General features: G+C 42.2%; 1 protein-coding gene across 7 annotated transcripts in view; it reads left to right on the forward strand.

Annotated features, from left to right (window-relative positions):
• The window catches only part of Parp6 (poly(ADP-ribose) polymerase family member 6), a 34,019-nt gene extending 22,927 nt beyond the window's left edge, over positions 1 to 11,092 (forward strand). For 4 of the 7 annotated variants that reach the window (XM_006971472.4, XM_016003757.3, XM_076576402.1 and 1 more), the window contains exons 20-24: positions 662 to 731; positions 9,650 to 9,729; positions 10,110 to 10,173; positions 10,338 to 10,422; positions 10,747 to 11,092. In XM_006971472.4, coding sequence (XP_006971534.1) covers positions 662 to 731; positions 9,650 to 9,729; positions 10,110 to 10,173; positions 10,338 to 10,422; positions 10,747 to 10,849 — 402 coding nt within the window. In that variant the 3' untranslated portion in view covers positions 10,850 to 11,092. The remainder of the gene's footprint in view (positions 1 to 661; positions 732 to 9,649; positions 9,730 to 10,109; positions 10,174 to 10,337; positions 10,423 to 10,746) is intronic. The other 3 variants (XR_013052766.1, XR_013052765.1, XR_013052767.1) reach the window with 1 other exon arrangement.
• Positions 11,093 to 15,957: the final 4,865 nt, after the last annotated feature.

Raw genomic sequence — 15,957 nt, forward strand, 5'->3', positions numbered from 1 at the left:
GCAGTGTCCTTTTCCCTTTCTTTCCACTCCCTGCCTCACTCAGCTTGTGATAGTCTGCTCTAAAGTGCTTGAATATCTGTTCATGCTGCAGCATCATCATGCCCAGCCTATCTTGAGAAAGATAGAGCCTCTCTACAGAGAAAGTTGGCACTGTAAATATAGAATGAATATGGCTGTTGTACATTTTAAGTTGAGCTCGGTGTTTTGGTTTAGTGAATAGAAATTAACCTATTATGACAGAGAGTTTCCATTTTGTGACTATTGAAGTTGTTGTTACAAAGACTTATTTTATTGCCCTGAGAAACTACTGGGAGTGGTTTTTGTTCCTCTTCCTGCTACCTCTTCCATAGTTCCTTTGTTTGAGAATCTGAAAATGTATGAAGGATTGAGGTCCTAAGTATGAATGCTGAGGCAGGGACTCAGTGGCTCTGTTAATCCCTGTTCTCCAAGGCATTAATCTTCAGTATTTTGTAAGCAAGCAGTTTAATCTGATCCCCTTTTCAGCCAATCAGCTTTTCAAGAGTTAGGTGCCTAGAGTTATTTGAATGAGTGAGAAGGTAGATAAATGAAGGGTCAAAGGACTGTATAAGTGTTGTGGATGCCTAATATACAGCCATGGGGAGCCCAGGCTCATATATTCATCCTGGTGTTTCCCTGCAAGCTGCATGGAGCAGCCTATGGCAAAGGCATCTACCTGAGCCCCATCTCCAGTATTTCCTTTGGATACTCAGGTAAGCAATATTCTTTGGCCACCTTGACTCTTTATATTGCATCTATTTGTGAACACATGATCTGTGCTGTCTCCTCTCCCATTGTGGATACTTGGTCTTTGTCAGCACCTTCCTCAATTGTGGATACATATTCTGTCTCTTTCTATTTTCTCTCATTAGAAATTTAGATTATTTATGAGGCAAGGGTAGTTATTGTGAAAAATGGTAGTTTTATACATTGTAGGAACTAGGCCCTGGGGATGGGTTAATGAATAAATAGAAAGAAAAAAGGCTTTGTTTAAACCAGATTTGTTTTCTTTTTTTAAGACTGACTTATGTAGTTCATGTTGTCCTTGAACTCAGTGTGTATCCTAAGATGACTTTGAACTCCTGATCCTCCTAAGTACTGGAATTACAGGCATGTGCTACCATGCCTACGTAAACCACATTTTTTATATAAGCAATTACAAATTATATGCATACATGTGAATTCATGTGTGAATATTCTTGAATGTTGGGGTCTTAGAATTTTTTCCTCCACCACTTTTTAAAATTTAAATGGTGTATAATCACACTATTACAATAGTTAACATTGAGTGAAAGAAAAAGTGCTTCATTCTAGAGACATGAATGAGGTCCAGATTGTAAGGAGATAATTCTAGCATTATTTAGCTTAGGAAAAGAATTGAAGTTGGAACTCTTTCAGTCTTCCAGGTTCCTGTTCCTCTTTAGTCTGCTTTTGTTCTTGTTCAATGGAGTCTCTGTCTAAGCAACAGCAAACCATGCAGTTGCATGCCCACTATAGGAAGGCAGTTATACTAGTTTTTTTTTTTTTTTATAGATTATTGTTTAGTAGTTTTAGCAATTATAGCCATTATAGAAATAAAATTAAAAAAAAAAACATATATAGAATCACAGAACTAAGACAGGCAGTAGTGACGCACGACTTGAATCCCCACACTTGGGAGGCAGAGGCAGGAAGAACTCTGTGAGTTAGGGGCCAGCCTATTTTACAGAGTGCGTTGCATTCCAGGACAGCCAGCCAAGAATACACAGAGAAACCCTGTCTCAAAAAGCCAAAAAAAGCAAAACTAATAATCGTGTGTGTGTGTGTGTGTGTGTGTGTGTGTGTGTGTGTGTAATCCCAGATATTATTCAGAAGGCTGAGGCAAGAGGATCATGAATTTAAGGTCAGCCTGGGCTACTTATTGAGATCTTGTCTCAAAATAAATTCATAAGATACCTAGAAATATAGGTTGATAGTGGAGTGTTTCTTAGCATACGTGAAGCCTTAAGGACAATCTGCACTACTGCAAAAAAACAAACAAGGGGCCTGGAGAGATGGCATAGCGGTTAAGAGCACTGACTGCTTTTCCAGAGGTCCTGAGTTCAATTCCCAGCACCCACATGGTGGTTCACAGCCATCCGTAATGAGATTTGTTCCCCTCTTCTGACACACAGGCAGAACACTGTATACATAATAAATAAATAAGTTTAAAAAATCTAGAACCCTTTTTAATGATAGAACAGAGGAATCAAAAAAGAAGAGATGATGATAGGTAGGAAGGAAAACCAGTGTGCTAATACAGACACTGTAGGGAAGGACTGAAAAAGCCAGATGATTCCCAGACCTCAGGAGGCAGACAGGAGGGTCCCCATGAGTTCAAGGGCAACCTGAATTACATAGTCATTTCCAGGCCACTCTTGATTACAAAATGAAACCCTGTTTCAAAAACTAAACAAAATGAGGTACCAAGAGGTAGCTTAGTGTTGCAGTCCTTGCCTAGCATGTCAGTGAGGCAACAAAACAACAATAGGTGGTAGATAGATTGTGTTTAGTTTAAGAAGAATGGGGACAAACGTGAACAAAAACACTAGCATAACTATAGATGTGCCAGATGTTTGGAAGCCTAGAAGAAAAGTCTGTGAGTGTTCTGTCAATAATTTGAAACCTTTTGGTAAAATGCCTAGAAAAATGTAACTTGATAAAACTGACTAAGAGAAACATGAATGACGACCAAGTCCAAATACTATTTGGGGGTTTTGTTTGTTTGTTTCTTTGGCTGGGGAACCCAGAGCTTTGAGCATGGTAGATAAACACTCTACCTCTCAGATATCTCTCTCTAGTCTTAGGAGTCTAAAACTATCAAGGAGCGGATTGTTTTAATCTTAGACAAAAATCTAGAGAATGGAAAAAGGCAAACAACTAATCAAAGTTTGGCAGAATCTGTTTGAAACTAAGCACTCCATTCATCAGAGCATATCTTAAAGAGAATGTTGTTGCGGGCCGCAGGAATATATCATAAGAACTCAGCTGGTTATGGCAAAGTCACTACCTGGAGGGATCATGGAATTCCTCCAGAGGAAGCCAAATCCCAAGGAGTTTTTGGTGTTACTTGGCTTGTTATATATCAGCTGTATTCTGTTATGAAAATCATGTGTGCCTTCATAGTTTTCCCAATTGATTTTTCCCTAAGAAGGGCTAACAATGTGGACTGATCACTCTCTAGACATACACATTCCAGGCATTTGGAGAACAGCCTCAGGAAAGGCTTTCTCTGGAATCAGATATCTCCCCTAGCCACTTTCAAGGACTAAAGGAGACATCACCCAATTTCCGAGGATTAACAGTGATAACAACCCACAGGCGAGTCTCCTGACTTAAGGTAAATTCCACAAGGGGACACCGCCTAGGTCAGGTAGACATTAAGTAATAGCTTTACACAATTTAGCTCAGACCCCTCCTTTCTTACAGCCTTACTAACTTTATAGACCTCTAACTACTTACCTAACCACTTCTAGGAATTTTTAGATAACCTTCTGTGCTAACAGCTATGCTCAGCCAGAACTCCCAGTTCAAGCCTCCCTGTAATTATCATTATTGGTAGCATCCGGCCAGGTCCATCACCAGATGGAGGAAAGTACCTTATCAGAGATACCTCTGTACTCTCTAAGAACAGACTTAAGCATCCAGGTTACCTGTTTGAGAAGGCCTGGCAGATGTGTCAATTAAGCCTATTCTTATCACCCCTCCATTTGACCCTGGAAGCCTGGCTTTGCACTGCTAAGGAAATACTGCTTGTAAGTGTATATATACCAGAACTCCCAGGGCAGGAGAGGACGGAGAAGAGAAAAGAAAATGGAAGAACGAGATGGGTAAGAACTTGAGAGGAACAAGCTAAGATGGGGGAGAACTAGATTGAAGAGCTAAAAGAGAGGACTAGAGGAACGAGATGGAAGATGAGGAAGAGCCAGATGGGGAAGAACAAGATGAGAAAGAGCCAGATGAGAGAGAAGGAAACGGGAGAGGAGCTGATAGGGGAAAGAACTAGATAGATGTGAACCTAGAAGGGACAGAACTAGATGAAGGAATTAAGATAGAACTTAGAGGGGACAGTAGATATATATAGAGAAATCAGGCAAGAAAGGAGCTAGACATGAGAACAGAACTGAAGCTGTGTATAAAGGATGTTATGTCAGAGGAATTAAAGCGAATGGACCAAAGAACTCTGCGTGCGTAGACTGATTTACCGACCCTAAAGAATAGATCCTCAGCTGGTTGATAGAGCCTTCCCTGGGAAGGGACTATCGAGGGGCTGGACCCCCATAGTCCTCGATAGAATGTAAAGATAGGCTACAGACTTGGAGAAGATAGTTGTAAGATGCATAAAATCATAAGATTAATCATAAAATGTATTTAAAAGGTGCTGGAGAAATGGCTCAGTGGTTAAGAGCACTGTCTGCTTTTCCAGAGAACCCAGGTCCAGTTCCCAGCACCCACACAGCAGCTCACAACCATCTGTAACTCTAATTTCAGGAGATTCAACATCCTCTTCTGGCCTCTGAGGATATGCACATGGTGCACAGTTATGTACTTAATACTTTATGTATGTATTTATTAATAAAGAATTTAAAGTGTATCTTAAAATTTCTTAGCCAGGTTTGGAGGCATACAGTTGTATCTTGGGGAGCTGAGAAAAAAAGGACCACAAGTTCACAGCCTTCCTGGGCTAAACAGCAAGCTCAAGGATAGCATGGGCAACTTAGTGAGACAATATTTCAGTTGTTAAAAGAAGGACCAGGCTGGGCCAGTCATGGCACACACCTTTAATCCCAGTACTGGCCAGCCTAGTCTACAAAGCAAGCTCCAGGACAGCCAGAGCTGTTACACAGAGAAACCCTGACTTCAAAAACCAAAAAAAAAAAAAAAAAAAAAAAGTCCTGTATACACCTACGTGGTAGATCATGCACCAAGTCCTGAGTCCAATCTCAGGTGATATTACAAAAAAAAAAGTATGGATCAATACAAAGCCTATTTGAAAAAGCAAGCAAATAATATAAATGGTGATTCCATTGAAGAAATGCCCCTCCCGCCCCTATGAAAGCTGTTTCTAGAGGGAAGTAAAATAAAAAACCAAAGTGACTTGTACTCATGTTGATCAACAAAAAACCAGAAATCTGATAATACCTAATTATTCCGAAGGCTATTAAATCCACAGGATCTCCTTTGCTGTTTGTAGGAATATGAGTTGATACAGCATGTTAGGAGACAGTTTTCTTTCTTTCTTTTTTTTTCTTTTGTTTTTGTTTTTCAAGACAGGGTTTCTCTGTGTAGCTTTGGAGTCTGTCCTGAAACTTGCTCTGTAGACCAGGCTAACCTCGAATTCACAGAGATCCACCTGCCTCTGCCTCCGGAGTGCTGGAATTAAAGATGTGCACCACCGCCAGGCTTAGCATGAGCATTTTAATCTGCATCATACAGGCTGACTCCCTGGGCACTGGGAATAGAATGAGGAAGTCAAAGCCAGTGCACCTCTGGGCTACAGTGGATCCCTGACATGTGGAAAAGGCAAAATGATTTTTATATTTTTATATTGCTCAAAGGCAGACAAAATCAAACTTAACAGGGCTGTGAGTGAACATATGAAAGACTTCTAACTCTGGGCTGGGCATGTCAGTCACGGTAGAACACTTGCCCAGCATGTTGGACCCTAGCTTCAGTTCCCAGTGCTGCAGAATAAATGTTACCTGAGTTTCAGAGCAACAGTTCTCTTAGATGTGGCACTTAGAGTCAGAATGTCTTGAAGTACCATGTTTCATCTACACAGGGTAAGTGCCCTATGCATCCTGAAAGTGTAAATGAATCCTCGGCTGTGTTTCAGGTGGGAGTGGGTTGACTTAGTCTTTTTGGCTTCTTTGTCAGGATTTTCAGTTTTTATCTTTGTTTCAGCCTGAGCGTTCCTCTGGTTAAGTTCTTATTTTCCAGGTAATCAGATTCTCCCGTCTTTCAGTTCCCATATTCTTTCCCTTTCTTTTCCTCATCTCTTACCAAACTTTTCCTTTTCTTCAAATCAGTAAGTACTTGAATATCTTCAGTTACCAGGGTAGAGCCAGGAATCTTATAGATTTCTTGTCTTTCCTTAGCACTTTACCAACTACATTAAACCATCTTATCACACTGCCCTTTCCAAACCGTAGGATTATAGATCCAAACTGTCATAGGATTTCAATAAGAATTTGCTGTTGGAGTTATTGATCATCTAGTCTAATTGCATATTATTTTATGGATAAGCTGATACATAGAAAAGCCAAACACAGCTGGGCTTTAATCCCAGCACTCGGGAGGCAGAGGCAGGCGGATCTCTGTGAGTTCGCGGCCAGCCTGGTCTACAAACCAAGTTCCAGGAAAGGTGCAAAGCTACACAGAGAAACCCTGTCTCGAAAAACCATAAAAAAAAAGACAAGAAAAAGAGAAAAGCCAAACACTTTCTTTAGATCATACAGCTTTGAGTAGCAGAGATATGACTGAAATCCAAGTCTCCTGACTTGTAGGCCATTGTTCTCATTATTATATTGACTGACAAGGGGAGGCTTTGTTTGAATCACTGGGTTGATGGGTCCCAGAAGATAAATAGAATCTTTGCAACACTGGGTGGGATGTATGCAAATGTCCCAGTTACCATTTTTATTCTGGCATTTGACCAACTCTCTTGCGTGTTTCCTTCTCCTTAGTCTCCTCTGGTTTTCTGTTTCTTTCTCCTCAGGGTACCTTTGGGTTGGTATCATGGGGTGTGCTTAGAGAGCATGCATTTGACCAATGGCACTGCACATAACTTACTTGGCCATGAATGTGAGAAGACATTAGGGACAGTGAATGGAGTTGGAACTTTTCTTTGTTTAGTTCTGTTTAATTCTCAGAGGTGAAGAGCACAGGCTCCTCTCCCAGAAAGTCCTGAGTTCAATTCCCAGCAACCACATGGTAGCTCACAACCATCTATAGTGAGATCTAGTGCCCTCTTCTGGTGTGCAGTTGTGCATGCGGGCAGAACATTATATTCATAAATAAATAAATGAATCATTAAAAAAAAATTAATTAAAAAAAAGAAATTAATTCTGGCCTGGCGATAGTGGCATACGCCTTTAATTCCAGCACTTGGGAAGCAGAGGCAGGGAGATCTCTCTGAGTCTGAGGCCAGCCTGGTCTACAAAGAGAGCTCCAGGACAGTCAGGGCTACACAGAGAAACCCTGTCTTGAAAAGCCAATAATAATAATAATAATAATAATAATAATAATAATAATAATAATAATAATTCTGTGAACAAAAGTGTCCAGATATTATTCTAGACATCAAGTAGTATAGTCTGAGCACAGGTGTGGAATAATCACTGGGTCAGTAAGAATGGGATAGTGCCATAGTTACTTTAGTTACTTAAAGTGCTGCCTCCAAGGCTACCAAATAAATCAAATTATTCTTTCTTCTCCTGGCTGCTTTCTCTGGAATTGAACCAGAATGGGAATTTCTCTTAGAAACTTGGCAATGAAATGTCTTGGCTGAGATCATGATGTTTGGATGTAGAGCTGAGCCTTGTTAAGGATGATGGAGAAGGTATCCTACAGGAAGAAGGGATTGGGAGTTCAAGCTGAGTTTTGTTCAGGCCATGAATTTACCATGAGGTTATAGTGTAAGTGTGTGTTGGGTTGACAGCCGGCTTGCTCAGTGAAGAATTTCAGTCCAGTGGTTATAAACTCCCTCTTCTACACCGTGGCCATTATAAAACCAAGATAAACTGGTGAGATAGTTCAACCAGTAAAAGTGCTTGATGCCCAAGCCTCGTGGCCTGAGTTTGGTCACTACCCTCTTTTAAAAGTAGTCCTCTGAGCTGGGCATGGTAACAGACATTGTCTTTAATCCCAGCACTTGCAGAGGCAGGTGCTCTTATGAGTTCAAGGCCAGCTTGGTCTATATAGTGAATTCTAGGTCAGCTAAGACTGGAAAAATCAAAACCCAAGCAAAAGAAAACAAAAACAAATCCCAAACAAATAAAAACAAAACAATAAAACCCCAAAAGTTGTCTTCTGACCTCCATATGCACCTGCACTCACGTCACATACACATAATAATAAATAAAATTTAAGTTAAAATTTTGATATAAAGACAGTGGCAAAACCAAGAATTAAAGCAGAGTGAAGTTGTAATAAAGTAGAATGGTGAGGCTGGAGCCCTGTTTATGGCTTGTAATGATAACAGCATCTTCATATTTGTCCCATTTCCTTGGTTACAAACCCCTAACTGATAAGGCTGTGATTATGGTAAGCCTGGAGACAGACTGAAATCCTGTCCTTAGGCCAAAAACGAGGGCATATAGGTATTATTTGATTCATAAGTAAAAATCCTATTTCAGTCTTTACAAACAAGGCCTCTTCTATAATTGCTAAGAATGGTAAAGGGAAAAGAGAATTTTTTGATTAAAAAAGCTAGGCATGGTGGCACATACCTTTAATCCCAGCACTGGGGACACAGAGGCAGATTGATCTCTGTAAGTTTGAGGTCTACAAAGAGAGTTCCAGGACAGTCAGGGCTACACAGAGAGACCCTGCCTCGAAAACCACCCCCCAAAAAAACAAAAACAAAAAACTAAAAATAAAAGGGGGGAGTGGTAGAGAATTTATGCACTGAGATACACTGAGATAATGTGGAAGTGAGAGGCAGTTGGCACTTTTTCTAAAGGTAGGACTCTTCAAGGTGCTTGCCATTGTGAATATCTGTGGAGAATCAATATGGAAGGGCTCTGCTTTCTCCTTTTATCCTGTGTGGTCAATCTTTTGTGTAACTTTTTTTTTTTTTTTTTTTTTTTTTTTTTTTTTGGTTTTTCGAGACAGGGTTTCTCTGTGTAGTTTTGCGCCTTTCCTGGAACTCACTTGGTAGCCCAGGCTGGCCTCGAACTCACAGAGATCCGCCTGGCTCTGCCTCCCGAGTGCTGGGATTAAAGGCGTGCGCCACCACGGCCCGGCCTTTTGTGTAACTTTAAAACTATAGCATATTAAGATTCCTCTGCTTGCTTTTTCCCAACTCATGTCTCTGGCTTGCCATTTGACTCTGAGGCATTGGTATCCTGCTCTGCTGGGCCCTTCTTTCCTGACTCGTGTGTTACTTCCCTGCGTTAGAACCCTTCTGTGGTTTCCTGGTGTTCTTAGAGGATCAACTCCAGTGGGCTAAACAGCCCATAGACCTGCTTGAGCTAGCTCTAGTTTACATCTTTCACATCATTTTTTGTCATTCATTCTACTGTATGCAAATTAAGTCTTGTGGGTCTACCTGTCTTTATGCTTTCCATATTCTATTATACTAACTCTTCCTAATTCTGAGGTCCTGATCTTACTGCACCAGGACATCTTCAAACCTCTGGGCTAAGCTAGTTCCTCTTCTCTGGTTCACACGGTGCTCTATAAGCTCACCATCACAACCCTCACCATACTGTGTTGTAGTTACTTATTCCTTGCCTGTAGTCTCCACCAGACTAAATTCTGTGTGGGAAAATAGCTTGTGTATTCACCACTGTGTCACCAAGTGTCTCTAGTTGGTATCTGGCATATAGTAAGTACTTCTATAAATATTTAAGAAATGGATGAATTAACTGAGTTTGTTGTTCTGTGACAGGAATGGGCAAAGGACAGCACAGAATGCCTTCCAAGGATGAGCTGGTCCAGAGATATAACAGGATGAACACCATCCCCCAGGTATTGTTTGCTGGTTCTGCATGAGTTAGGACCCTTCCCTGGATCCTGCTAAAAATAATGGATGGGAGAACAGTGGAGCTGGGGCCATTGTAGGTCATTTAAAGGCATTAGGTATGTTGTAAAATGATTTTACTTCAGTCATATGTTATCTGAAAGCAAGGTCACGTGAAAGCAAAGGCAGGTTAAATGAAAAGATGAACATGGAAGCTGTGGACTCATTGGGGTAATTATATGTAAGCAAATATTTGGAGGGTGGCTGGGAGCTCAGGAGACCCAGCTCCTATCCCTGTCATCCCCATCATCAATAACTAACCAGCCTCTTGAGAGCAAGCTCTAACATTTTACCTTGCTCTGCTTTCCTCTGCTGCTTTCTCTTTCAGACCCGATCCATTCAGTCAAGGTTCCTGCAGAGTCGGAATCTAAACTGTATAGCACTTTGTGAAGGTATGTACTTCACCCATTTCATATCCTTTGAGACCCCAGCCTGTATTTCTGATGCTCCCTTGGCACATGATTCAGCCAAAAGTTATGTTGAGGCATCATCTCCTCCTTCCCTACCTGGACTGCCTTAAGCTTTCTGTCTGTGACGTCTGGCCCCTCTTCTACAGTGATTACATCTAAGGACCTTCAGAAGCATGGAAACATTTGGGTGTGCCCTGTGTCCGACCATGTCTGCACAAGGTTCTTCTTTGTGTGAGTCTAAAAGAAGCCCTTGGGATTGCTTGAAGAGTAAGGGTGGTAGATGGTGTGTGACTGCTGAGGATGTCCATTTTTGTTGTCTGAGTTCTGTCCCTTGCTATCTAATTTAGCTGGCACTGGGACTTTGCCCTTAGGGAAAAGGACAGATCATTGGGGTTTGTGTAGAGAAAAACTGCTGAGCTGATCTCTTCATCCTGAAGAGCAGTGATAAAATCTGTAACTTTGGGATGAAATGGTCGCATCTTGAAACACTTCTGCTGGTAGACATGGTTTGGTATTCTGCTCCCCTTGTGCTCACACTTGCCCTGTCTTTGGCAGATACGAGGATGGGCAGGTGGGCGATGCCAACATTAATACTCAGGACCCCAAGATACAGAAGGAAATCATGCGTGTGATCGGAACTCAGGTTTACACAAACTGAGGGGGCCCCAGCCCTCGTACCACTCTGTTCCCCCAGGATCCATCTGCCTTTGTAAAAGGGCTCAGGAGCAGCAGGTGAGGCTGCCCTGAGAAATCTCAAGGGGCAAGGAAAGGATAGAAGAGGCGGCCTTCACGGTGGAGATTGACCCAGGAACCACTCCACATCTGGATGGCCCTGACTGACTCCCACCCCGATTTGCCCAGTTGACTTCACCCTGTTTGTAAATAAAACAATAAAATGGAAGGTGCTGTGGACTGGATATGATCACTGTGGTCTGCCTAGCCTCGGCCCAGCACCTAACCGCGGCCCTGGATAGGGGCTGTGTGCTGTGGGATAGAATATCTGAAAGTTGGGCCTGTTTGTGTTTCCTGAAGTAAAAGACCATTTTAGTTTAGTTTTAAATCCATTTAGTTTCAGTTTTGTATTCTATAGATTTGTCAGTATTTTTAATCAAAAGATTAAGGAGGGGAATTTGTCAGTTATGCAGATGAAACAAACAGGAAGAAAATACCACTGATGATGGCTGTTACTGAAGATTTAAAAGGGTCTTTGAGGCCAGAGCAGCTCTGATTTTTTTTTTTTCTCTTAACCTTCAGGACCAGCTGCTTTCTTACACAAAACCAGCCCTGTCAGTCATCACTTTGTGTCTTAGAGGCTGGGCCCTTAGTCTTTCTCCTGCCTGGCTTTTAGTTGGGGTAAGTGAGATAGGGGTACGTTGGCAGGTGCAGGAAGCTGGCCTCTCTAACCTGAAGTCCTTTAAGAAAGGCTAGTCTAGGCTGTGGGTATAGCTCAGTGGTAAAGTGCTTGCTTAGTATGCATAAGGCCGCAAGGAGGCCAGAGGCTGTCAGGGTCTGGAGTGGGAACTCGCCAGAAGAAGTTGGAGCTCCCAGAATAGGTAGTTGTTCTGAAACTACTACCTTTCTTTGACGCTGGCTAGCCTGGGAGGATTGGGTTTGTCTTATTAAGAAAACTTCTGGCCTTTCAGACTTGTTCTATATACCCAAAACTCTTACTAAATTTTTAAGACAGGGTCTCACTATGTAACCCTGGCTGGCCTGAAAGTATAAACTGTGTATAAACTAAGCTGGTCTTGAATTCAGAAAGCACCACCTGCCTTTGTCTGTCCTGGGATTAAAAGCATTGCCACCATGTTGGTTCCATTAGTCAATTCTGGTTTTTTGTTTTTTGTTTTTGTTTTTTGTTTGTTTGTTTTGTTTTTCAAGAGGGTTTTCTCTGTAGCCCAGGCTGGCCTCGAACTCACAAAGATCCACCTGCCCCTGCCTCCCAAGTGCTGGGACTAAAGGCGTGAGCCACCACTGCCCAGCTCCTTAGTCAATTCTAATCATAGCTGAGACATGTTGAACATTTTCAAATATTTTATGAAATATTAATGAAATATAAAAATGTAAACACAGAAAACACCACAAAGCTCTTTTAAAAGCCTAGCTTTTCAATATGATTTCAAATTCTACTTCTTGTTTCCAAAACCTGCTCTAGACTAGCTCTTGTCCTCTGTGACTGATTTCTTCATTGTCTTACAAGCCCTTATGACTAGAACATTATAAATGAGTATGGTAGTATACACCTGCAGTCCTAGCTGATCTCCCGGGTGACAAGACAGGAGATCAGTTGAGCCCAAAATGTCAAGACCAACCTGAGGAACTTAGCAAGACCCCCATCTCAAAAAGAAAATAACTAGTCTATCCCAACACTCCCAGCTCTTGTAAGACTCAGGCCTAAGACAAATTACATTCCCAAATAAATGACTACCAGCAGACACATGCAACTGAAAATCCTGCCTCCTAGAAAGACTTTGTAACCCATAATATGGTATCAGAGACAGCTAACATAATTCAGTTCTTATAAATTAGTTTCCAGGTAGTGTGCAAACCACCCTAATAATTTGCTAACATTTTTAAAAAATATTATTGTATAGGTGTATATTATATATATTGTTGCAAGCTCCCTACATATATTGGCTCATAATTGTCACAAAAGCCTCAGAAATAGATGCTATTATCCCCATTTTGGAGACGGGAAATTAATCTCACATTGTGAATAATTTGCTGTATTCTACAGCTAATTGTAGTAAACGGACTTCATAATTCCATTCTGGTTCTATGATTATAGCCTTTGACAGCAAACCTGGGAGACATGTTTTCTTCATCTTAAATGTGTCTAGGACAGTGGTTCTCAACCTTCCTAATGCTGTGACCCTTTAGTGACCCCAACCATAAAATTATTTTTATTGCTACTTCATAAATAATTGTGCTACTGTTATGAATTGTAAATATCTGACATGCAGATGGTCTCAGGCAACCCTGTCCAAGGGTCACAGTCCGACAGGTTGAGAACTGCTGGTCTAGGGTCTCATAGCTAACTGCCTGGTGACAATGCTGGATTTTTACCAGGTCCCTCCAACTCTAGAACCAGAGCTCTTGCCTTCCTACATCCTAGAGGGTTTACTATATAGCCCTGCTGGCCTAGAACTTGCTGTGTAGACCAGGCTGGCTCCCAACTCAGAAATCTCCTGTCTACCTCCAGAGTGCTGGGATTAAAGATGTGCCCTACCACACTGGGCACCTAGAGCTTCTCAATCAGCTGATGTCCTGCTTGGAGCTAGGTATGTGGCTGCTCACATGTTATAAAACATTTTTGGCAATTTCAGAAATTAAGTTTTTCCTACATGTAAACATTTCAACACCTGCCATGCAAGTGCTAGCAAATGGTGGAATGAGGAGGAGTGAAAAACGAGTTTATATTGCCCCCAAAGCTCAGATGGCTGAGCCACCCTTGTGGGATCATTTTGTTTTGTTTTTTGAAAATTAGCACAACAGGCCGGGTGGTGGTGGCACACGCCTTTAATCCCAGCATGCAGGAAGCAGAGCCAAGCGGATCTCTGTGAGTTCGAGGCCAGTCTGGTCTACAGATCGAATTCCAGAACAGCCAGAGCTACACAGAGAAAGTTTGGAGGCGGGGGGATAAAACACAACATTATAAGTGATTATAATGATCTTTTTACATCAATGTAATTATATCATTTTGTAGTTCTCTACTAAAAAGCTGATCTCAGAAGTTCATAAAGCCTGATAATTCAAAACACGAGTTTATCATAAAAAAAAAAAGCTGGACCTGTGGTTCAGCCTTTAGCACCTCTGCTTAACATGTACAAAGCTCTGGGTTTATTCCTCAGCACTGTAAGGAAGAAGAAAAAGCCTTATCTGACAGAAGAATGCCCTCATTGCAGAGAAACTTGCTTAGTAGGGTCCTCTGTTTCTGGAGAGGTATGCTCTCATAGCTTGGAGGGAGAATTGAAGGCCCTGCTACCTTGAAGGTGAGAGGACTGAGGTCCATGAAGACATGTTTGAGCTGCAAGACAGCATTCTTCACAGAGGCCGGGGCTCTTATTGCACACACAGTGACAGCCCACCTTCCACTTATCTGAGTGTAAGCAATCTTGCTTCACTTAGATCTAGACAGGAGGGATAGGGCCAGGAGAAGGAACTGTTTTCAATTAGTGCCAGGTGGAGAGTATATAGCTGTGATTTTGGACTCAAATACTCCTTGAACTTCACCTTCCCTCCTTTCCTGGTAGTTTTCCATACAGGCTGGGTGTGGCCATGACTCAGTTTGTGGTGAGGATGTGGCCATCAGCTGGGGAGGAGCTTGCTTCTGCCTTCAGTTCTAGCTGGGAAGGAACAGAGTCTGGTGCTGAGTCATTACTGGTTCTTACCAACTCACAGCATTATTCTGCGAAGGCATTGAGGAATATCTTGGCTTCTTACAGAGGCAGAGGCAGTTGTGTGGGTCACAAAATTCCACTGGAACCCCCCAACCCCAGGAATGAGAAGAAGGCAGGCTTCAGTTCATTAGAAGAGCCATTAGCCTCTGGAGCATAGGGCTCCCCACAGATGGAGTTTAAGACCACCCACCCTCTCCCTCTCACCACCATAGGGCCAGAGCTGCTACGGTTTTATACAGGAGAGAGCCTACAGTCTTTTTAGTTCTAGTTGACCTTGGGATGAGTGAGTGAGGTAGCTGGCAGCCAGTCTTTAAGACCAGACATAGGTGAACACATCTAAGGAGAAGGTAGGACTTCTTGGGAGGAGCATTTGATCCATTATTTCCTGGTCTTTGATCCTGCCCCCCAGAATATTAAGATTGCTAAATAAACAATTTTTTGCTTCTCTCTCTCTCTCTTTTTTGTTTTGTTTTTCGAGACAGGGTTTCTCTGTGTAGTTTTGGTGCCTGTCCTGGATCTCTGTAGACCAGACTGGCCTTGAACTCACAGAGATCCACCTGGCTCTGCCTCCCGAGTGCTGGTATTAAAGGTGTGTGCCACCACCACCCGGCTCATTTGTCATTTTGAAAGTCCCTTACTGGAAAGATAATTCTGTCTGATGACAGACAGCAGTCACGGTGATCATTCTGGAATTGCACATTTCTGTTTCTTCTTGAGACATACAGGTTTTTATTATTTCTGCAGTGTCTGATGGCCTCTGACATAGCAGCCCACCTGGGGATATACTTACTTTAGAATGATATGAAATTATAGAAGAGAGAGGGAAGTTCTGTAGTCTCACAGCTTCTTAGGCACTGAGTTTAGAATTGTCTCTTCTGAATGGGACCATGTGGATTCACTACTTGGATGACTTTGCTGGTGGATGCCATCTTGCCCATCATGACCCCTTGGTCTTCCAAATCTTGACACCCCCTACCCAGTCTCATCACACAGCTGTTGAATCAGGATCTTTCCCTTCCTGTCCTCCTTGGGATGGAAAGTGGCAGACTATATGCCCAGAAGGACTTCTCGTGGTAGGCTCTACATATTCTCCGGTTTGCACACTAGGGAGCTACAAACGTAGGGAGAAAGGGAGCACAAGACCTCTAGGGGATAGTCCCGGCAGTTCTGGGATAGAAAAAAAAATGGAGGTCATGTCGGGTGACAAGGCCGCCTTGGCTGAGATAGTGCTTTACGGAGTAAGTAAGGACTCCATGCTTATCTCTGGCTGCTTTTCATTGCTGATGCAGCATTTGCAAGATGCTGGGAAAGACCAGACATAGTTGCACTCAGAAAACTTGTATTTTCAGTATTTACTGAAATTACA

Source organism: Peromyscus maniculatus, chromosome 7 (genome assembly GCF_049852395.1).
Source record: "Peromyscus maniculatus bairdii isolate BWxNUB_F1_BW_parent chromosome 7, HU_Pman_BW_mat_3.1, whole genome shotgun sequence".
Classification (NCBI taxonomy): domain Eukaryota; kingdom Metazoa; phylum Chordata; class Mammalia; order Rodentia; family Cricetidae; genus Peromyscus; species Peromyscus maniculatus.